This window comes from Oncorhynchus mykiss, chromosome 28 (assembly GCF_057628025.1).
Source record: "Oncorhynchus mykiss isolate SJ-2025 chromosome 28, ASM5762802v1, whole genome shotgun sequence".
Classification (NCBI taxonomy): domain Eukaryota; kingdom Metazoa; phylum Chordata; class Actinopteri; order Salmoniformes; family Salmonidae; genus Oncorhynchus; species Oncorhynchus mykiss.
The window spans coordinates 29,593,628-29,615,609 of NC_143049.1; the positions used below are offsets into that span (position 1 = coordinate 29,593,628).

The 21,982-nt window shown below is 43.6% G+C and overlaps 2 protein-coding genes across 27 annotated transcripts in view; both read right to left on the minus strand.

Moving 5' to 3' along the window:
• Nucleotides 1-15,018, minus strand: part of LOC110508857 (cyclic AMP-dependent transcription factor ATF-6 alpha) — a 50,331-nt gene extending 35,313 nt beyond the window's left edge. For 2 of the 20 annotated variants that reach the window (XM_090224985.1, XM_090224984.1), the window contains exons 1-7: nucleotides 14,711-15,018; nucleotides 14,321-14,421; nucleotides 14,108-14,174; nucleotides 9,377-9,456; nucleotides 9,185-9,269; nucleotides 8,624-8,818; nucleotides 6,190-6,389 (exon numbers count right to left, since the gene is read on the minus strand). In XM_090224985.1, the coding sequence (XP_090081111.1) occupies nucleotides 6,190-6,389; nucleotides 8,624-8,818; nucleotides 9,185-9,269; nucleotides 9,377-9,456; nucleotides 14,108-14,174; nucleotides 14,321-14,421; nucleotides 14,711-14,807 (825 nt within the window). In that variant the 5' untranslated portion in view covers nucleotides 14,808-15,018. Of the gene's footprint in view, nucleotides 1-6,189; nucleotides 6,393-8,623; nucleotides 8,819-8,931; nucleotides 9,273-9,376; nucleotides 9,457-14,107; nucleotides 14,175-14,320; nucleotides 14,422-14,710 lie in introns of all 20 variants that reach the window. The other 18 variants (XM_090224983.1, XM_036966327.2, XM_090224987.1 and 15 more) reach the window with 12 other exon arrangements.
• A 3,885-nt stretch (nucleotides 15,019-18,903) lies between these two features.
• Nucleotides 18,904-21,572, minus strand: LOC110508858 (dual specificity protein phosphatase 12). 7 transcript variants are annotated; one of them, XM_021589722.3, is made up of 7 exons: nucleotides 21,358-21,572; nucleotides 20,678-20,966; nucleotides 20,473-20,586; nucleotides 20,206-20,324; nucleotides 19,799-19,886; nucleotides 19,456-19,633; nucleotides 18,904-19,105 (listed from the first exon to the last, which is right to left on the minus strand). In XM_021589722.3, exons 2-7 carry the CDS (start codon nucleotides 20,929-20,931, stop codon nucleotides 18,953-18,955), a joined length of 906 nt encoding a protein of 301 aa, XP_021445397.2. In that variant the 5' UTR covers nucleotides 20,932-20,966; nucleotides 21,358-21,572; the 3' UTR covers nucleotides 18,904-18,952. The 7 variants fall into 7 exon arrangements, 4 of the variants coding, with proteins under 4 accessions (XP_021445397.2, XP_021445398.2, XP_036822609.1 ...); XM_021589723.3 differs by having other exon boundaries at nucleotides 21,365-21,506; XM_036966714.2 differs by having other exon boundaries at nucleotides 20,789-20,966; nucleotides 21,358-21,495.
• Nucleotides 21,573-21,982: the final 410 nt, after the last annotated feature.

Sequence of the window (21,982 nt, forward strand, 5' to 3'; positions counted from 1 at the left end):
AAGTATTTACAATTATTTTAAATACTATTTGTACCAAGTGTTGGAATGGTTAAGTAGACTCTGATGAAGAGGGATTTCTTAAACTCTAACCCAGCACAGGTTAAATAGTGAACAGAAGACATGCTGGGTTATTTTGACCCAGCCAGTTGGGTTGCTTGAATAATCCAAACATGGGTTACTATGTATGATACAATGCCTACCAGCGCAAGGTGTCCACAGTAATACTAACATTTACTCTACGATGATGACACACATGCCAACAGGCCAAATCAAAACATATCTCCACTTTAGGGACCACTTCAAGAACACACTGAAATATCCCAGTTGTGTAACGAGACAGCTACATGTTTTGCGTTACGAAAAAACAATGTTCTAGATGTTTCTCTTCTCTCCTCGAAAAAGAAAAGGAGAGCCTCACACTCTAGTAGCTCAGATGCAATAATTGGATACCTACGTGTGGACAGCTAAGCTGTCTTCATCAAGCTATAATGACAGCCAAGCTGTCTTCATCAGGCTTTAATGACAGCCAAGGTGTCTTCATCAAGCTATAATGACAGCCAAGCTGTCTTCATCAAGCTATAATGACAGCCAAGCTGTCTTCATCAGGCTTTAATGACAGCCAAGGTGTCTTCATCAGATTATAATGACAGCCAAGCTGTCTTCATCAGGTTATAATGACAGCCAAGCTGTCTTCATCAGGTTATAATGACAGCCAAGCTGTCTTCATCAGGCTTTAATGATAGCCAAGGTGTCTTCATCAGATTATAATGACAGCCAAGCTGTCTTCATCAGGTTATAATGACAGCCAAGCTGTATTCATCAGGTTATAATGACAGCCAAGCTGTCTTCATCAGGCTTTAATGACAGCCAAGGTGTCTTCATCAGATTATAATGACAGCCAAGCTGTCTTCATCAGGCTTTAGTGACAGCCAAGCTGTCTTCATCAGGTTATAATGACGGCCAAGCTGTCTTCATCAGGTTATAATGGCAGCCATGCTGTCTTCATCAGGCTATAATGACAGCCAAGCTGTCTTCATCAGGTTATAATGACAGCCAAGCTGTCTTCATCAGGCTTTAATGACAGCCAATGTGTCTTCATCAGATTATAATGACAGCCAAGCTGTCTTCATCAGGCTTTAATGACAGCCAATGTGTCTTCATCAGATTATAATGGCAGTCAAGCTGTCTTCTTCAGGCTATAATAACAGCCAAGCTGTCTTCACCAGGTTGTAATCACAGCCAAGCCATCTTCATCTGGCTCTAATGACAGCCAAGCTGTCTTCATCAGGTTACAGTGACAGCCAAGCTGTCTTCATCAGGCTACAATGACAGCCAAGCTGTCTTCATCAGGGTATAATGACAGCCAAGCTGTCTTCATCAGGCTTTAGTGACAGCCAAGCTGTCTTCATCAGGGTATAATGACAGCCAAGCTGTCTTCATCAGGCTTTAGTGACAGCCAAGCTGTCTTCATCAGGCTTTAGTGACAGCCAAGCTGTCTTCATCAGGTTATAATGGCAGCCAAGCTGTCTTCATCAGGTTATAATGGCAGCCAAGCTGTCTTCATCAGGTTGTAATGGCAGCCAAGCTGTCTTCATCAGGCTATAATGGCAGCCAAGCTGTCTTCATCAGGCTATAATGGCAGCCAAGCTGTCTTCATCAGGCTATAATGACAGCCAAGCTGTCTTCATCAGGCTATAATGACAGTCAAGCTGTCTTCATCAGGCTATAATGACAGCCAAGCTGTCTTCACCAGGTTGTAATGACAGCCCAGCCATCTTCACCTGGTTCTAATGACAGCCCAGCTGTCTTCATCGAGCTATAATAACAGCCAAGCTGTCTTCACCAAGTTGTAATGACAGCCAAGCCATCTTCACCTGGCTCAATGACAGCCCAGCTGTCTTCATCAGGTTACAATGACAGCCAAGCTGTCTTCATCAGGGTATAATGACAGCCAAGCTGTCTTCATCAGGGTATAATGACAGCCAGGCTGTCTTCATCAGGCTTTAGTGACAGCCAAGCTGTCTTCATCAGGCTTTAGTGACAGCCAAGCTGTCTTCATCAGGTTACAATGACAGCCAAGCTGTCTTCATCAGGCTACAATGACAGCCAAGCTGTCTTCATCAGGCTACAATGACAGCCAAGCTGTCTTCATCAGGCTACAATGACAGCCAAGCTGTCTTCATCAGGCTACAATGACAGCCAAGCTGTCTTCATCAGGCTATAATGACAGCCAAGCTGTCTTCATCAGGGTATAATGACAGCCAAGCTGTCTTCATCAGGCTTTAGTGACAGCCAAGCTGTCTTCATCAGGCTTTAGTGACAGCCAAGCTGTCTTCATCAGGCTTTAGTGACAGCCAAGCTGTCTTCATCAGGCTTTAGTGACAGCCAAGCTGTCTTCGTCAGGTTATAATGGCAGCCAAGCTGTCTTCATCAGGTTATAATGGCAGCCAAGCTGTCTTCATCAGGTTATAATGGCAGCCAAGCTGTCTTCATCAGATTATAAAGGCAGCCAAGCTGTCTTCATCAGGTTATAATGGCAGCCAAGCTGTCTTCATCGAGCTATAATAACAGCCAAGCTGTCTTCACCAGGTTGTAATGACAGCCAAGCCATCTTCACCAGGTTCTAATGACAGCCCAGCTGTCTTCATCAAGCTATAATAACAGCCAAGCTGTCTTCATCAGGCTACAATGACAGCCAAGCTATCTTCATCAGGCTTTAGTGACAGCCAAGCTGTCTTCATCAGGCTTTAGTGACAGCCAAGCTGTCTTCATCAGGCTTTAGTGACAGCCAAGCTGTCTTCATCAGAATTTAGTGACAGCCAAGCTGTCTTCATCAGGTTATAATGGCAGCCAAGCTGTCTTCATCAGGTTACAATGACAGCCAAGCTGTCTTCATCATGCTACAATGGCAGCCAAGCTGTCTTCATTGTGCTACAATGACAGCCAAGCTGTCTTCATCAGGCTTCAATGACAGCCAAGCGGTCTTCATCAGCCTACAATGACAGCCAAGCTGTCTTCATCAGGGTATAATGACAGCCAAACTGTCTTCATCAGGCTTTAGTGACAGCCAAGCTGTCTTCATCAGGCTTTAGTGACAGCCAAGCTGTCTTCATCAGGCTTTAGTGACAGCCAAGCTGTCTTCATCGGGCTTTAGTGACAGCCAAGCTGTCTTCATCAGGTTATAATGGCAGCCAAGCTGTCTTCATCAGATTATAAGGGCAGCCAAGCTGTCTTCATCAGGTTATAATGGCAGCCAAGCTGTCTTCATCAGGTTATAATGGCAGCCAAGCTGTCTTCATCAGGCTATAATGGCAGCCAAGCTGTCTTCATCAGGCTATAATGACAGCCAAGCTGTCTTCATCAGGCTATAATGACAGCCAAGGTGTCTTCAATAGGTTAGAATAACAGCCAAGCTGTCTTCATCAGGCTATGATGACAGACAAGCTGTCTTCATCAGGCTATAATGACTGCCAAGCTGTCTTCATCAGGCTATAATGACTGCCAAGCTGTCTTCATCAGGCTATAATGACTAACACTGCGGGTCACTAGTTTATATAGTTTGGAAGGACACACAGGTGTCTGTAGTTATGGCTGGGTGTGCCTTGATGTCATTGGCTGATTTACAGATATAAATATAGCATGTAAAAAGCATGAATTGATAACATATGATCATAAATACAGTTTTGCTACAAAGGCCTACAAACATTTACAATGAATAGCAAAATCACAAGTATGGCTTCAGATCAAGTCTACGGTGGCTTGCGAAAGTATTCACACCCTTGGCATTTTTCTTATTTTGTTGCCTTACAACCTGGAATTAAATTTGATTTTAGGGGGTTTGTATCAGTTGATTTTCACAACATGCCTACCACTATGAAGATGCAAAATATGTTTTATTGTGAAACAAACAAGCAATAAGACAAAAAAACTGAAGACTTGAGCGTGCATAACTATCCACCTCCCCCCAAAGTCAATACTTTGTAGAGACACTTTTTGCAACAATTACAGCTGCAAGCCTCTTGGGATTTGTCTCTATAAGCTTGGCACATCCAGCCAATGGGATTTTTGGCCATTCTTCAAGGCAAAACTGCTCCAGCTCCTTCAAGTTGGATGGATTCTGCTGTGTACAGCAATCTTTAAGTCATACCACAAATTCACAATTGGATTGAGGTCTGTGCTTTGACTAGGCCATTCCATGTTTCCCTTTAAACCACTCGAGTGTTGCTTTAGCAGGTTGCTATGTCCCAGTCTCAAATCTCTAGAAGACTGAAACAGGTTTCCCTTAAGAATTTCAGATGATTTAGCACCATCATTCTTTCAATTCTGACCAGTTTCCCAGTCCCTGATGATGACAAATATCCCCATAACATGATGCTGCCACTAACATGCTTCACTGTGGCGGTTTTTTTGTACCTTTATTTAACTAGGCAAGTCAGTTAAGAACAAATCCTTATTTTCAATGACGGCTTTGGAACAGTGGGTTAATTGCCTTGTTCAGAGGCAGGATGACAGATGTTTACCTTGTCAGCTCGGGGATTCGATCTTGCAACCTTTCGGTTACTAGTCCAATGCTTTCACCACTAGGCTATCTGCTGTTCTCGTGGTGATGAGAGGTGTTGTGTTTGCACCAGACATAGCATTTTCCTTGATGGCCAAAAAGCTAAATTTGTCTCATCTGACCAGAGTACCTTCTTCCATATGTTTGGGGAGTCTCCCACATGCCTTTTGGTGAACACCAAACACATTTGCTTATGTTTTTCTGACCATTCTTCCGTAAAGCCCAGCTCTGTGGAGTGTACAGCTTAAAGTAGTCCTATGGACAGATACTCCAATCTCCACTGTGGAGCTTTTCAGCTCCTTCAGGGTTATCTTTGGTCTCTTTGTTGCCTCTCTGTTTAATGCCCTCCCTGCCTGGTCTGTGAGTTTTGGTGGGCGGCCCTCTCTTGGCAGGTTTGTTGTGGTGCCATATTCTTTCCATTTTTTTATAATGGATTTAATGGTGCTCCGTGGGATGTTCAAAGTTTCTGATATTTTTTTATAACGCAACCCTGATCTGTACTTCTCCACTGTCACGTTCTGACCTTTATTTCCTTTGTTTTTGTATTTAGTTAGTATGGTCAGGGTGTGAGTTGGGTGGGCAGTCTATGTTTGATTTTCTATGATTTGGGGATTTCTATGTTTCGGCCTAGTATGGTTCTCAATCAGAGGCAGGTGTCATTAGTTGTCTCTGATTGAGGATCATACTTAGGTAGCCTGGGTTGCACTGTTTGTTTGTGGGTGATTGTCTATGTTAGTTGCTTGTGTCAGCACAGTCCTTAGGATAGCTTCACGGTCTTTATTTGTTTATTGTTTGTATCCAGTGTTCAGTTCTTTCTTTAATTAAACACTCAACATGGACACTTACCACGCCGCATTTTGGTCCTCTGATCCTTCTCGCCTCTCCTCTTCAGATGAAGAGGAGGAAGACCGTGACATCCACAACGTTGTCCCTGACCTTCATCAATTTGGACTATTTTGTGTATGTCCATTATATGAAATCCAAATAAAAATCAATTTAAATTAGAGGTTGTAATGCAACAAAATAGAAAAATGCCAAGGGGGTGAATACTTTTGCAAGGCACTGTATGTTGAGACTGAAGGGAACAATGATCTTTAAATTAAAGATCCAAGCAGCGTTTTGTTATGACAATAACTTGTCTCTTCTCAACACATATTATAAGCTGCAAAACATAAATCTTATAAATATTGAACTTAGCAAACACATAAGGACCGACCCCACCCCTCTACCCCCTAAATGTTCCATCCGTGAGACACTCCCCCAGGTAAGTGTTACCACAGTAAAAAGACAGGTGCTCAATTTCTGTCTGTCTGACCACCCTCAGGGCCTATTGGTTTTAAAGATGCCTTGCCCTCCTAAATACCAACCACCTCCACTCCTCCCACCTCTCTCCAGATGTCTGGATGGACACTGGGCAGACCCCAGCATGTCCTCTATTTTTGTGAGATTGAGCACCTAAGAAGACTGGGGTAAGATGTTACTTTAGGCTAGATGTTTCCGCACTGTGTGCCTTTAATCTGAGGGAATAAATAATGGAATAAGACAGAACACAATGCTGAAGGCTCTTCTCCAAAAAGGTCAAGAGGGAAAGCAGACACGCTATACGGAGGTCAAATGCATTTCAAACATACCTCAGTGTCCACAGCTGTGTTGTGATAGGTCATTGCCATGGGATGGGTGGGGCCAGAAACAGCAGTGGTCCCCATGGTAACATGATGGGGTACAATTGGCATGGTGAACACCTGGTTGGTAACAGCGAGAACGGGAGGGGCTGGGGAAGTGATCTGGGGTCCAATCAACAGTCTCGGCTGGAGATGCATCGTGGGAACTGCTGCTGACAAAGACCAGATACAGTTAAGAAAGAGGTCAACCCTTCTGTCTGTTTTAGCCTTGTCCTAAACCTGGATGTTAGCCATCTCTGAATAATTCATGAGGCATAACAGAGTCAGAAGAGTTGGCTAAAGATCATCCTATGTCCCTCTGGGGTGTCCTTCACTCAGCATACATCACTGTAACATAACTAATTGAATACAGTCAGTCTACATCACTGTAACATAACTGACTGAACAGTCAGAGTAGCCAGCATCCTTAGAGTTGAGGAACATGTACAATAGCTCTTCACAATGTTCATCTCACTGATCAATCCTGGGTTCAGATAGAATTTGTTTTCTTTCTAATCCAGACTGTAGTCTTTTTTTCTCATCCGCGATCACTAAGGATGTCAGGTCACCTGTATGGGATACTGACGGGGACAGAAAAACAGATCCATCCCACTCCCTGCCCAGAGTCAGACTCTTGTTTAGTGCTGAGAGCCTGTCCCTCCCGCAGACACCTTCAGCAGTCCTCCAAGGATCCATTATCAAACATATAAAGCCCTGTCACAGTCCCCTTCAAAGCCCTGTCACAGTCCCCTTCAAAGCCCTGTCACAGTCCCCTTCAAAGCCCTGTCACAGTCACCTTCAAAGCCCTGTCACAGTCCCCTTCAAAGCCCTGTCACAGTCACCTTCAAAGCCCTGTCACAGTCCCCTTCAAAGCCCTGTCACAGTCCCCTTCAAAGCCCTAACACAGTTCCCTTCAAAGCCCTGTCACAGTCCCCTTCAAAGCCCTGCCACAGTCCCCTCCAAAGCCCTGCCACAGTCCCCTTCAAAGCCCTGTCACAGTCATCTTCAAAGCCCTGCCAGTCACCTTCAAATCCCTGTCACAGTCACCTTCAAAGCCCTGCCAGTCACCTTCAAATCCCTGGGCCTCCTGAAGTCTAATGTAGTGTATTAGGGGCCTGCAGAGGAAAACCCTCCCATGCTAATTACACTGTAATAATACAAGTAGACCTAAGATCCTACTGAGGTTAAAGGCTTTTAGTCTGGCGACTAATGGGCCATGACCCTGCTGCCTCAGAGAGAACTCAAGAGAGAATTATAGACAAAATAGCAGATCTGATTGGTCAAAAGACCAATTAGTTGAAAAAATATCAGAATTGGGTTGCCTGTGTAAACGCAGCCTCAGATGGATGTACTGTATCTGTTTGATCATTGGTATATAAATGAGAGGTTATGACGGGTGTAGTTGATATGAGTGTGCTCTGTGCTGACGTTCATGAAATATACGTTTTAAAACAACAATATTTCTACAGTGGTTTTTAGAATCCTGCATGGTATGCACTGGTCATACACTGGACATTGTGTTACATTTGAGGTAGTCTTGGCTGAGTCCCTAACAACCGGATGTTCCGAATTCAGAGGAAATAGAAAGAGAGCCTGTGACATAACTTCCGCTTTTGGATGTTAAAAAAGCAAAACTCCATCTTAACTCCTCTACATTTACTGGATTGGTTGAACAGTGCAGAAGATAACCTCCCCCAATGTTTTTTTTTTTGTTCTTGTATGTAGGGGATCTAGTTTCAGGCGTTTATTTTGCTGCTACTTTAGGTTACATTTGAGGAGAAGCCAGTAGCTTTCTTTGCACAGCAGCCACTGTTTTGAGGACACCTTGTGGTCAATAACAACAGGTGCAGTCACAGGAGTTACAAATACACATTCTATTTTTCATTTTGTTCACAGGTTGTTTCAGCTTTTCATTACCTTGCAAATACCATTATGTACTGTAACAAGGCAACAGTAAACCCGTCAACCCCTACAAATGATTCAAAATCTAATTTGCGGCAGAGTTTATAGGTCCTTATGGGGAACCTTTCTGTCATGAAAAAATGCATTTATGTGCAACATTACATGACGGTAGCTCAAACGGGGTAAGAGATATGCTTGTTCAAAGTTTGGAATTCCAGATGATTACTATAGCAAGACGCATCATTCACCCAAGTTTTGTCAAAATCGGGCCAGTGGGGTCTGAGATATTGCATGTGACTAACATAGTACCCCCCCCCGAGGAAGCCATATAACCTGAATTACTTCAGTGAATAAGACCCACCAATGTAAAGGGGCATTCGTCACAACAAAACTGTGCAGAACACTATTCAAACCCCTCCAAATAATAGTAGACATACAAAATATTATTTCATTGTAAGATAACACAAGAGTAAAGTTAAAGTCTGAAAGTTCAGACTCTCACCAGTAGAGGGTACAGTAGCATGCACAGTCACGTGCGGTGGATCCTTGATCACTGAGACCACAGTCTGCAGGCCAACGGGCTGGATGACAATGGTCCTGGTTTTGAGAAGAGGGGCCAAGGGTTGGGTGAGGAGGACAGAGGGGGGAAGTTTGGGCTGAATGGACACCCTCTGGTTTGGGTGGGCGGGTCGCTTGGCTGGTGGGAAAAGAGTAAGAGAATAAGTGTTTTTGTATATATATATATTTTTAACCATTATTTAACTAGGCAAGTCAGTTAAAAACACATTTTTATTTACAATGATGGCCTACCCCGGCCAAACCCGGACGACGCTGGGCCAATTGTGCGCCGCCCTATGGGACTCCCAATCACGGCCAGATGTGATTCAGCCTGGATTTGAACCAGGGACTGTAGATGCACTGAGATGCAGTGCCTTAGACCACTGCGCCACTCGGGAGCCCCCGAGGGGTGAACTATGATACAACTAATCAGACACTTTCAATTATTTTTTTGAATAATAAATATCCACCATATTGTGACATGTACATCAAAGAGACGTTTCACCTCTGGGAGATGGGCTGACTTGCTTGTGTATTTTCTTTTCAGGAGACAACGTAGTCGGTAAAGGCTGCATAGACACATCATCTTCCTGCTGGTACGCATCGGCAGGGACAAGACAGAAGTTAGTGAGAGTAGTCAGTACTTAGCCTACTATTTACACATAGGGGGAGAGTGTTGAGCGAATTGAAATCTTACTTTCAGGGATAGTGGTGACAGTGAGGAGGTATCACTAACCGCAGATCCAGATGATAGGGAGGACCGAGGCACTCCTACATCTGCCAACAAAACAATTAGAACTCAATTCAATTGACAAGCAGGGGCATCACATTGCCGATCCTCTTTCACGTCCTGTGTGATTGACCTTACAACACAGTCTTTGGGCCTCACAGGTGCAGCCTTCCCACGCCCAAGACAGCCACCTAATGTCTACTGACTAGGGCAGGGATGGGCCCTTTTGTAGGGCAGGGATGGGCTCCACACACACACAAAAAACTGTTGGTTGTACATTTTTCTGCTGTTATGTCAGTCACTGACAGTCACTCAAATAGCCCATGTCAGCTAACATTTTTTAGATTGCTAAATTAATCTAGCCAGGTATCTAAACTTGTAGTAATCATGGACAAATTAGCGACCGGAGAGCCCAATTGATTATGTTAGTCAGACATCATATAAAAAATTGGTACAGTATGTGCGGGTAGATGCAGACAAACGCATTCCCTTGGGGGAGGGAAACAGTACATAACTGTTATGTCTTGTGGGTTTCATAACCACATCTTTATAACAATTCAATAACGATGAGACGGGAGACAGGAATCAGTCCAACCATTTATCTACAATGTGCAGTTCTTAACACACAACCCCCATGATGCTCTGCGGCACAACCCCAATACGCCACATCTCCTCCCCTCCTACATAAATTGTTCCCATTATGAACAGCATTCCTGAGAAGATGACTGTGAGCCCCTAGGCGGCGACTACTGGGTCAGGGTGTCACAGAGTCAGAGTTCTGGACCACTCTTGAGTTCGCCATTCACCTGTGGGAACGTGGCACTTTCTTGGGACAGGAGCTGCGGTCCGTTGTCGCTAACGAGTTGGAGTGGCGATCCGAACCGTCTAAACACTTCTCCAAGCTTCTCGATTGTCTTCTCTGCCCTAGTAGATCTCATGATGGTGGGCCACACGAGTGGCGCAGCGGTATAAGGCACGGCATCACAGTGCTAGAGGCATCACTACAGACCCAGATTCGATCCCAGGCTATGTAGCAGCCGGCCGCGACCGGGAGACACATGAGGCGGCTCACAATTGTTAGGGAAGAGTTGGGCCGGCCAGGATGTCCTTGTCCCATCCCCCTCTAGCGACTCCTTGTGGCAGCCAGGGTGCATGCACGCTGACTTTGGTCGCCAGTTGTACTGTGTTTCCTCCGACGCATTGGTGCGGCTGGCTTCCGGGTTAAGCGAGTAGTGTGTCAAGAAGCAGTGGAGGACACATGGCTCTCGAGATTCGCCTCTCCTGAGTCTGTACGGGAGTTGCAGCGATGGGACAAGACAGTATATCATGAAATTGGGGAGAAAGTAAAAAATATAATAAAAAATAAAAAATCTCATGATGGCAACCTCTGGCCACTTGCTATGAGCATCCACGTCCACAAGAAGCATAGTCTTCGAATGAACCTGCGAATTCTATGTGTATGCATTGCCATGCCTCCTCCGGCCAATCCCACAGATGAAGAGGTGCAAGTTAAGGTACCTTGTGAACCTTCTGACATGAGGAACATATTTTCGCTTTCACCTCAATGCTTCCATCCAATCCAGGCCACCAGAAGTAGCTTGTGTGATTTCATTCTTGCAAACCACAATGACCTGAGTGTAGCTGATAGAACACTGGTTTCCACAGCGATGGTGGAATGATAACTCTCCTCCGTCACAGCAGACAACCGGACTGTACTGACAGCTCAGTTGTCCTGGAAAGGTAAGGTTTCAGTTCCGTAGCAACTCCTGCAACTTTAACTTTGATGATAATGTCCATCACTTCAGGTAACACCGGGTCATTTCTGGTGTTTCTCCGCACTTGTGTTGAAGTGACTGGTGTGTTTTCCACTTGTCTGAAGTAGAATATGTCCACTTGGTGTGACTCTAGCTTGACCACAGGTTGTGGTAACCTGGAAAGTACATCTGCATTCTGCATTGCAGTGCAGTTCTGCAGTGCAGACTTGCGGTACTTGATGTCCTAGGTGTGTGCTGACAACAACAAAGCCCCCCTTTGCATTCTGCTTGCAGCAAGTGAACGAATCCCACTCAAGATCTGATCTATCGTCCTCTGGAACAGTGCTGGTGCACTTGGGATTCCAAACGGTAGACGACAGAACCTGGAGAGCCAACTATGTGTCACAGCTGTCAGCAGCTCCATTGACTTTCATCCACATGCATCTGCAAATAGGCTTGGCAGAGGTCAATGTCCTGAACTTTTGACCCCAGCTAAACCCACGAAAAGGTTGTTGATGTGTGGTACCGGATACTGCTCAGTGAACAACACAGGGTTAACTGTGACTTTAAAATGTATGTCTAAGTATCATATTTATTTAAGTAGTTTTCTATAATTATCTGTTGCAAGTACTGATGTTCCTGTTTAACTGCCAATATTAAATGTCTGCCAGTATTAAATGTCTGCCAGTGTTGAATGTTATGGTTAAAGTTTGATGCCAGACTGGATTTGAGGACACACTCATAACATACAGGTAACATAACGTGTCTTAATAGGGCGTTGGGTCTCCACGAGCCACCAGGACAGCTTCAATGCGCCTTCGCCTAGATTCTACAAGTGTCTGGAACTCTACTGGAGGGATGTGACGCCATTCTTTGGTGAGAAATTCCATAATTTGGTGTTTTGTTGGTGGTGGTGGAAAATGCTGTCTCAGGTGCCACTCCAGAATCTCCCATAAGTGTTCAGTTGGGTTGAGATCTGGCGATTGCACCACACACACACACACACACACACACACACACACACACACACACACACACACACACACACACACACACACACACACACACACACACACACACACACACACACACACACACACACACACACTTTAAACACCCTATGGTCCTTTGAGACACTTCTTTCAAAGTCACTGAGATCTCTACTTCTAGTCTTGTAGCCAAAATAATGGGCAACTGGGCATTTTTATGCATGATGGGATGTTAATTGCTTAATTACCTCAGGAACCACACCTTCCTTCAATATACTTTGTATCCCTCATTTACTCAGGTGTTTCATTTATTTAGGCAGTTACCTGCATCTATGACACTGTGTGATTCTGTAGCAGCCTATATTGTGACTTCCTACAAGCCTCTCAGGCTGGTGTTTACAGAACATTTGGTGCAGTGTGATTAATATATCAGGGCCTTCTCAGAGACATTTTCTTTGCTTCGGCTCTGGATGTGTTCTCCCTGAAATCTTACTATAAACCGGATAGATTGTTTGATTTATACACTGCTCAAAAAAATAAAGGGAACACTTAAATAACACAATGTAACTCCAAGTCAATCACACTTCTGTGAAATCAAACTGTCCACTTAGGAAGCAACACTGATTGACAATACATTTCACATGCTGTTTTGCAAATGGAATAGACAACAGGTGGAAATTATAGGCAATTAGCAAGACACCCCCAATAAAGGAGTGGTTCTGCAGGTGGTGACCAGACCACTTCTCAGTTCCTATGCTTCCTGGCTGATGTTTTGGTCACTTTTGAATGCTGGCGGTGCTTTCACTCTAGTGGTAGCATGAGACGGAGTCTACAACCCACACAAGTGGCTCATGTAGTGCAGCTCATCCAGGATGGCACATCAATGCGAGCTGTGGCAGGAAGGTTTGCTATGTCTGTCAGCGTAGTGTCCAGAGCATGGAGGGGCGACCAGGAGACAGGCCAGCACATGTGACAGACATGACAGTCTGGAGACGCCGTGGAGAACGTTCTGCTGCCTGCAACATCCTCCAGCATGACCGGTTTGGCGGTGGGTCAGTCATGGTGTGGGGTGGCATTTCTTTCGGAGGCCGCACAGCCCTCCATGTGCTTGCCAGAGGTAGCCTGACTGCCATTAGGTACCAAGATGAGATCCTCAGACCCCTTGTGAGACCATATGCTGGTGCGGTTGGCCCTGGGTTCCTCCTAATGCAAGACAATGCTAGACCTCATGTGGCTGGAGTGTGTCAGCAGTTCCTGCAAGAGGAAGGCATTGATGCTATGGACTGGCCCGCCCGTTCCCCAGACCTGAATCCAATTGAGCACATCTGGGACAGCATGTCTCGCTCCATCCACCAGCTGTTCCTCTTGCCACGTTGCACCACAGACTGTCCAGGAGTTGGCGGATGCTTTAGTCCAGGTCTGGGAGGATATCCCTCAGGAGACCATCCGCCACCTCATCAGGAGCATGCCCAGGCGTTGTAGGGAGGTCATACAGGCATGTGGAGGCCACACACACTCCTGAGCCTCATTTTGACTTGTTTTAAGGACATTACATCAAAGTTGGATCAACCTGTAGTGTGGTTTTCCACTTTAATTTTGAGTGTGACTCCAAATCCAGACCTACATGGGTTGATAAATTTGATTTCCATTGATCAATTTTGTGTGATATTGTTGTCAGCACATTCAACTATGTAAAGAAAGAAAAAAGTATTTAATAAGAATATTTCATTCATTCAGATCTAGGATGTGTTATTTTAGTGTTCCCTCTCCTTTCTATTCACCGGAAAATCCCCTTTACAGTGTGGGTGTGTGTTTCCTGTATGAGATTTGAATCTATTACCAGGAAGACACAGGGTTCTAGTAGTGTTTCTGACGGTTGGCTACACTCAGCCTACTTTGCCTTGGCTTAGCTGTTATAGTTAAACTGAAAGTGATGCAATCCTGGTGATTTTTACCTGTGCAGCAACCGTCAGTATCTCCACTGGCGAAGGATCTCCATTGTAACAGATTAATGTCATTCACCTAAGAAACATGCAGTCTGTTAGCTGTCACTTTCAGTCACTAAGATTGACTGTAGGTTAGGCAGCTACTATTACCAACAATTTTAGATGTAGCCTAGTAGGATAATAACACATAGCATTAAATAGCGGGGTAATGTGGTGTAATACCTCTTGTTGCAGTGTTGTTTCATTAGGTGGTGTGAACTCAAATTCTTGAAGCAGTTCTTCTGCATCACTTAGGTTTTCAAGTTCTTTAAACAGGTTGATGTCTGTAACAATGTTGCAAGCGGGAACAGATCAGTGAAAGAATCCAACGTATCTATTCTAATACATTACGCCTGTAAAAATGTTGCAAGAGACCAGTGAGTTTCCAAAGTAGCATCAATACATAAAAAAATACAGTAAGGGGGAAAGTTGCTTATTGACACTCAGTCAAAACAAGTACTGCTGCCCCTGAGCATTAAAACTTATGTTATATTCAATATATCCAGACAGTCAATGAAGTTGCACGTTGTGTTTACAAAACAGCTATTATTATATAATAAGAATCGCACTTACCCCATTCGCCATCATGATCAATGCAAATATCGGCTAAATCGCTGTCAAATAGCCCATATTGTGGATGACTGTCTAAATCCAAAGGTAACGCTGCCATTTCTAATGTTAGAAATTGTCAAAAGAGTCACAACAAAGTGTTCACATTTCCTAGTTTGCCGTCAACTCTCCACTATAAATACCATAAATAAATAAATAAATAAATACACGTCCTGCTATTAGTACGGAAACCGCGATGGGACATTTACAAAACATGACAGTTCCCAGCCGGTCTCGCCTGCTAGTGATAAAGGTTATTTGAACTAGTAGCCGCACACTGAGGCAAACATCTACAGTACATGTCTGGAGATCTGCTTCTTCAAAATGCCAATGCATTATGATATGGGGGGCATAAAATGCTAATAATAATCATTCCAATGAATAATGTAAGCAGCAGAAATACTGGTAAGACAGACAGAAATATAGAGAAAGGTATTCTGAAAGAGAAATACTTATTTCAAATCAAATGAAATGTTTGTGAAATTGAATGATTGAAAATTGAATGAGTGAAATTGAATGAAATTAAATTTGTCACATAGGTGCGGTAGCAGAGAGAACAGTCTATGACTAGGGTGGCTGGAGTCTTTGACAATCGGAGGCCAAGCAGTTGCTATACCAGGCAGTGATGCAACCCGTCAGGACGCTCTCGATGATACAGCTGTAAAATCATTTGAGGATCTGAGGACCCATGCCAAATCTTCTCAGTCTCCTGAGGGGGAATAGGTTTGTCGTGCCCTCTTCACGACTGCCTTGGTGTGCTTGGACCATGTTAGTTTCTTGGTGATGTGGACGCCAAGGAACTTGAAGCTCTCAACCCTCTCCACTACAGCCCCATAGATGAGAATGGGGGCGTGCTCGGTCCTCTTTTTCCTGTAGTCCACAATCATCTCCTTTGTCTTGATCACGTTGAGGGAGTTGTTGTCCTTGCACCACATGGTCAGGTCTCTGACCTCCTCCCTATAGCCTGTCTCATTGTCGTCGGTGATCAGGCCTACCACTGTTGTGTCATCAGAAAATGTAATGATGGTGTTGGAGTTGTGCCTGGCCGTGCAGTCATGAGTGAACAGGGAGTGCAGGAGGGGACTGAGCACGCCCCCCTGAGGGGCCCCCGTGATGTGGATCAGCGTGGCGGATGTGTTGTTACCTACCCTTAACACCTGGGGGCGGCCCGTCAGGAAGTCTAGGATCCAGCTGCAGAGGGAGGTGTTTAGTCCCAGGGTCCTTAGCTTGGTGATGAGCTTTGAGGGCACTATGGTGTTGAACTCTGAGCTGTAGTCAATGAATAGCATTCTCACATAGGTGTTCCTTTTGTCCAGGTGGGAAACGGCAGTGCAATAGAGATTGCATCATCTGTGGATCTGTTGGTGCGGTATGCAAATTGGAGTGGGTCTAGGGTTTCTGGGAAAATGGTGTTGATGTGAGCCATGACCAGCCTTTCAAAGCATTTCATGGCTACAGACATGAGTGCTACGGGTTGGTAGTCATTTAGGCAGGTTACCTTAGTGTTCTTGGGCACAGGGACTATGGTGGTCTGCTTGAAACACGTTGGTATTACAGACTCAGACAGGGAGAGGTTGAAAAAGTCAGTGATGACACTTGCTAGTTGGTCAGCGCATGTTCGGAGTACACGTCCAGGTAATCTGTCTGGCCCAGCGGCCTTGTGAATGTTGACCTGTTTGAACGTCTTACTCACATCGGCTGTGGAGAGCGTGATCACACAGTCATCCGGAACAGTTGGTGCTCTCTTGCATGTTTCAGTGTTACTTAACTCGAAGCGAGCATAGAAGTTATTTAGCTCGTCTGGTAGGCTTGTGTCACTGGGAAGCTCTCGGCTGTGCTTCCCTTTGTAGTCTGTAATAGTTTGCAAGCCCTGCCACATCCGATGAGCGTCGGAGCCAGTGTAGTATGATTCGATCTTAGTCCTGTATTGACGCTTTGCCTGTTTGATGGTTTGTCATAGCGGTATTTCTTAAAAGCTTCCGGGTTAGAGTCCCACTCCTTGAAAGCGGCAGCTCTTCCCTTTACCTCAGTGCGAATGTTGCCTGTAATCCATGGCTTCTGGTTGGAGTATGTACGTACAGTCACTGTGTGGACGACATCCTCGATGCACTTATTGATAAAGCCAGTGACTGATATGGTGTACTCCTCAATGCCATCGGAAGAATCCCAGAATATATTCCAGCCTATGCTAGCAAAACAGTCCTGTTTAGCATATGCTTCATCTGACCACTTTTTTTATAGATCGAGTCACTGGTGCCAACATATAAGAAGTGGTTACATTTGATGTCCAGCAGTGACTGCTAGTCATCAAGGGTAGCCACTTACATGTCGATTACATGTCACTTCATTTAAGATTTTTTTTTTTATGTCTAGCTGTCTTCTAGACTGCTTTGAGTTCAGCGACAGACACACCTCGGAGAACTTGGCAGAGGAACTGTTGAGAGTGGCCAGAGAATGGCAAGTAGATAGAAAAGTGGTCTGTTATGTTAGCGTCAATGCAGCTAACATAACCAAAGCCATGAAAATTTTAAAATGGACCCATCATCCATGTCTTGCCCACACAATCAACCTGATTGTAAGAGATGCTCTGAAGGTGATGAAGCCCACTGTGGACAAAGTGAAAGCAGCTGTGGAATACTTCCACACAAGCACAGTAGGTGCTGAAAAACTCAAGTCTACACAACGCCAGATGGGGATGCCTGAGCTGAGGCCTAAACAAGACTGCACTACAAGGTGGAATTCAACATTTTATTTGTTCATCTCTACCCTGGCCATTGTCAATGCACCTGTTGATGCTCTGACCCAAGAGGAATGGGAGTTGATGGAGGAGGTGTGCAGAGTCCTGGAACCCTTTGAGCAGGTCACTGTGGAGATCAGTGGAGAGAGGTACAGTAAGCAGTTATTACTACATCATTATTTAATCCAGTATTATATATGTATATGAGCAGTAGATGAGAATGTAGTATCAGTAGACAAAACATGAACTAATAAGTTACTTTTCTCTCTTTTCAGCTATGTGACAGCCTCGAAAATGATACTCCTGTGTCAGGGTCTGCAGCGAATCACAGCCAGCCGCCAGAGGTATATGCACTTTGTTTATATACATTAAAAAGTTATACTTTAAATACAAATGTTGAATAGCATTCTTTTTCATAACAGACCAATGCATTTTAAATAAATTGTGGTTAAGGTAGAGTATGATTTCATTTAATAATTTAATTAGAATTGTTTTAACACCAATCATAGTCAAACTATCGCAAACTCTTTCACTTGAAAAACTACAAAACATATTTTTTTAAAGAGCTGTTTGGGAGCCAAAAGAGCCGGCTCTTTTTGGTGAGCTGAGCCGAACGAGCCGGCTCACTGAAAAGAGCCGGTATGAGCATCCCTAATAACCTCACAAGGCACCCTGATCTTTTTCCTCGAAATCTCCGTTTCCTTCTCCAGCGAAACACGGGGCCGGGTGTCAGCAGTATAGCCCTTGCGTCCATCTCATTGAAGAAAAACATCCAGTTTGAGGTGAGCAATCCCAGTGCCGATTTGAGAAGCTCTTTTCGGTCGGTAGCAGCAACATTATGTACAAAACAAGTTACGAGCAACGCAAAAAAAAAAAAAAAACACTCATCAACAGTTTGTGCAATCTGCTTCAGTTGCATGTAATATAGAACAATAAATACCATCTCGTTAGGTGCAATTCCACAGTGACAGACTCAGATGTCACTTTAAATGTTGAACAAAAAACTATGATTGCGTGGTTAAATAAACCATACATCTCCACTCACAAGGACTACTTTCAACAGAAAATCTTACAAAAATAAAATTACTCAGAGTAATTCAGTACCAGAATGATGGCACAAACCGTCCGTCCTGGTACCAAACTCTGCATCTGAACTGTTTTTCAAGTAAATATGTTTATGTAAAATGTTCAGTGGAAATTGTTAAACGTAGTCCACGTGCATAGAGTTCTATGATTTGTTTAACTTTGCAATCATTGGTTTTTGTTTGACATACATTTTAAAGTGACAAATCTGAGTCTCAGTGTCAGTTACTTTGGAATTGCCCTCGGGCTACTCATTCAATTAATATGCAAGTAGGAGAACTAGTCTAGGTAAACTACAATATCTATGAACCATCAATGGCAGACAGGGAAAGATGGAGACAGCTATTCTGAGAAATTTATTACAGATATGAATCATTTTTACATTTTCATGATTTGAGTGTGGCTATACTGATGTGTTTGATTTCATCCACTCTGTTTTTATGCATCTGGAAGGCTGGAGTCACCCATTGACCACAGGAACACTGCTCCCCACACCAGCTGAATGAGCCCAACTTGGAGCTACACTTTGGGCACAAGATCTATAAAAAATAACAAGTTTAAAAAATATATATATTTAGAAGACACTGAATATAACAAGTAAATGCTAAGTTAATTATTCTCAAATGTGGTCATCGAGGAGTCTCGTTTGTAGGTTTTCATACCCACAAACCTATCATTCAGTTTGAATTCTGTTTATTAATTGATCTGCTAAATATAGTAAAGCCGCTTCAGTAAGTCTGTTATATTGTGCCAAGATAAATATGCATTCTCATTTTACACTGAACAATGTGACTAAAACTGACTTAAACTGAAGAAAAATGTCTGAATATTCTATGCCAGCATTAACTAAGTACGACTATTCCATCTGAAAGCGAATTGTCATTTTTACCTGTCCATCCATCACCCCTAACAAGGCCTGTTCCATCCACTGGACAGGCTCAGTGAAGTAGGAGGTACATTGGGTCTGGTCCCGACTCGGTAGGTTACTCATCTTCTTATAGGCAAAAGCAGTCGGTCCTTTGCCAATAGTGTGACTGAGGATACTGGAAGCGCGGAACAGTGTCCGTCTAAAGGGGAAGACAGAAGGGGGTAACAACAGAGGGTGAACATGAAGAACATTTGTGTTGCTTGCTGACAGCCTTTATTTTTCACTCTCACTTCAGTCTCTGTTCAGCATCTGAAACCGTAGGGTGTGTGTATTCTTCATTTATTCACTCATTCAGTTCCCTTACCGACATTTTTTACACCTGTATACCACCTCAGAACAGGTGCTTAGGTAAGGGTCCACTGCAAACAACTCCTTTGGGACATTCTGAAGCTCTGCGTCAAGGATAAACAATGGTCTTAAGAGGATCTCTACAAAACAGAGCTGGCAGCAATTCAATTCATATGGATGAATGTTTCAATTAGGTTAAACAGAGTAATATCCCCTGGTACAGTGAAATAAACGACAGTGGTCCTGAAATAGGAAGAAAGAAAGAAAAAAAGGTGGCAGGTTAGAAGCCTAGCAGTTAAGAATGTTGGGCAGTAACCAAATAGGTGCTGGTTCGATTCCCCGAGCCGACTAGGTGAAAAATGTGCATCTGCTAAATGTAAATAACAGAAAGGATGAAGAGGTGAGGAAAACAGCAGGACATACCTGGGTATTTCTCTGTGAGTTTCTGGAGTCTGTACTGCTTGTACTGGGGGCTGGTGACATCTACTTCACAACCCAATGACTCATATAGTGCTAACTGGTCCACAAACCCCTCATTCATCCTAAACATGAATTAAATACATTTTACAATGGACAGAGTTGACAAAGATAACAATACTTCCTTTAAATAACAAAGTGTCCTTAATAAACATGAACAATTCAGACCCGGCAGTTTAATGGTATAATAAAATCAAATCTTTTTTTGCTTACTTTACATCAGGTTTAAGTTGCTGGAGTTTGGCATAGGCATCGCCGAAGTTCATTTTATGACATTTCATCAAGTAAGCAGTCACCACCGCCGCACTCCGACTTTGCCCTACGTGGCTTAAACACAAACACAGCGTTGCATGTCAAATGCATGTGAGGCTATCATGATATGCATTAAATAACTCAGGATTTGATAGGCCTCACACACCAATGCACAAGGACAGATTTTGATGCCTCGCAAGCATCACATATGAAGTGTATGCAGTCATCAAGGTGGCTGAGTAGGTCTGTGGAGGACTCGTCCAGGGAATAGACATACTTCATCCTAAATGGCCCATCAGGTGAAGCTGGCTGCTCTGAGTCCACTGTGAGTATGTGGGTGATGCCAGCATTGGTCAGGTCCTGGGCATCTTTCAGGTCAGATGCTGCCCCGATGTAGACTCCTGTCTCTACCTGAATCATGACTTGGCAATCAGGATTTCTCTATGGTAGAAGACCTGTGAAATACACCTGTTGTTAGCATGTGACATTAAAAGACTGCATAGCTATACATGAATATGATATAGTGAATATGTACGTTAAGACATTCACTACGTTAGCTAGCTACTGGCATATTTTTTTTGTATATGCTGTACTAAATAGCTTCCTTCCTGAATATCAGAACATAACATATGTATATTTTATCCACAAATTGATGAGGTATGATCTGTCCATTAATAATCTTCACTCAATTATCATTTTGACAGATACGTAGCTATAGTTAAACACAGCTTGCTAGGCTAGCTAACGTTAGCTAGCTAGATTAATTTATCCGGCTCTGCTAAATCAGCCTCAAGTTTCTAGCCTAAATATAAATGTTCTTCTATTCGTAAAAAATATCAGTCGTGCCTCTTACAAACGAAGTGTGCTATTTCAGTGAGTTGTTAAGAACCAAGCTAGCTAGCTAGCTACTAAACATAACTAAAAACGTAATGCATGGCTGCTAAACTGTTTGGTCCGGTTATTAGTTGTAACCAATCAGGGAACAAAAATGGAACACTTTTAGTTCCGGAGATAGCTCCACTTTAGTTCCTACACGGCGAACGAAGTTTGAAGCTGTGTTAGCTGAGGAACGCTCAACTCCGTATATTGAGGCTGAGATGAGTATTGCGAACTTGTCTTGCGAGAATGGAGTTGTGCGTTCATCAGCTAAGCTGTGAATAAACGGTTTGCTGAGTGGTACACTTTCACAACTCTTAGTACAAAACTGAACTGGTCACAGTGAAATGTAATGAGACCATTGGTTTAATCACCAAAACACAACATAATGATATCTTTTACATTTTGTCATTTTAACTACCAGTTAATCCAAATAGCAAACAATGCAAGATACGCATTTCAAATCGCCCTTAGAAGTGCTGAAAGTAATATGCTGCAGTTCTGTAAGTTACAGTTTTCACATAAGGCAATACACAACAATTTACAGAAAATCTATCATTTTCATATCTATTCAATGTGTAATCAAAAGGTGTGA

Excerpts from the sequence above, each read along its gene's own strand:
- LOC110508858 (XM_021589722.3), bottom strand. The coding sequence starts at position 20,931 with ATGATTCAGGTAGAGACAGGAGTCTACATCGGGGCAGCATCTGACCTG. Across the intron at positions 20,587-20,677 it reads AAATCTGTCCTTGTGCATTG|CCACGTAGGGCAAAGTCGGA; the intron begins GTGTGTGAGGCC and ends TTTGTGTTTAAG. Across the intron at positions 19,634-19,798 it reads TACAGGTGTAAAAAATGTCG|ACGGACACTGTTCCGCGCTT; the intron begins GTAAGGGAACTG and ends CTTCCCCTTTAG.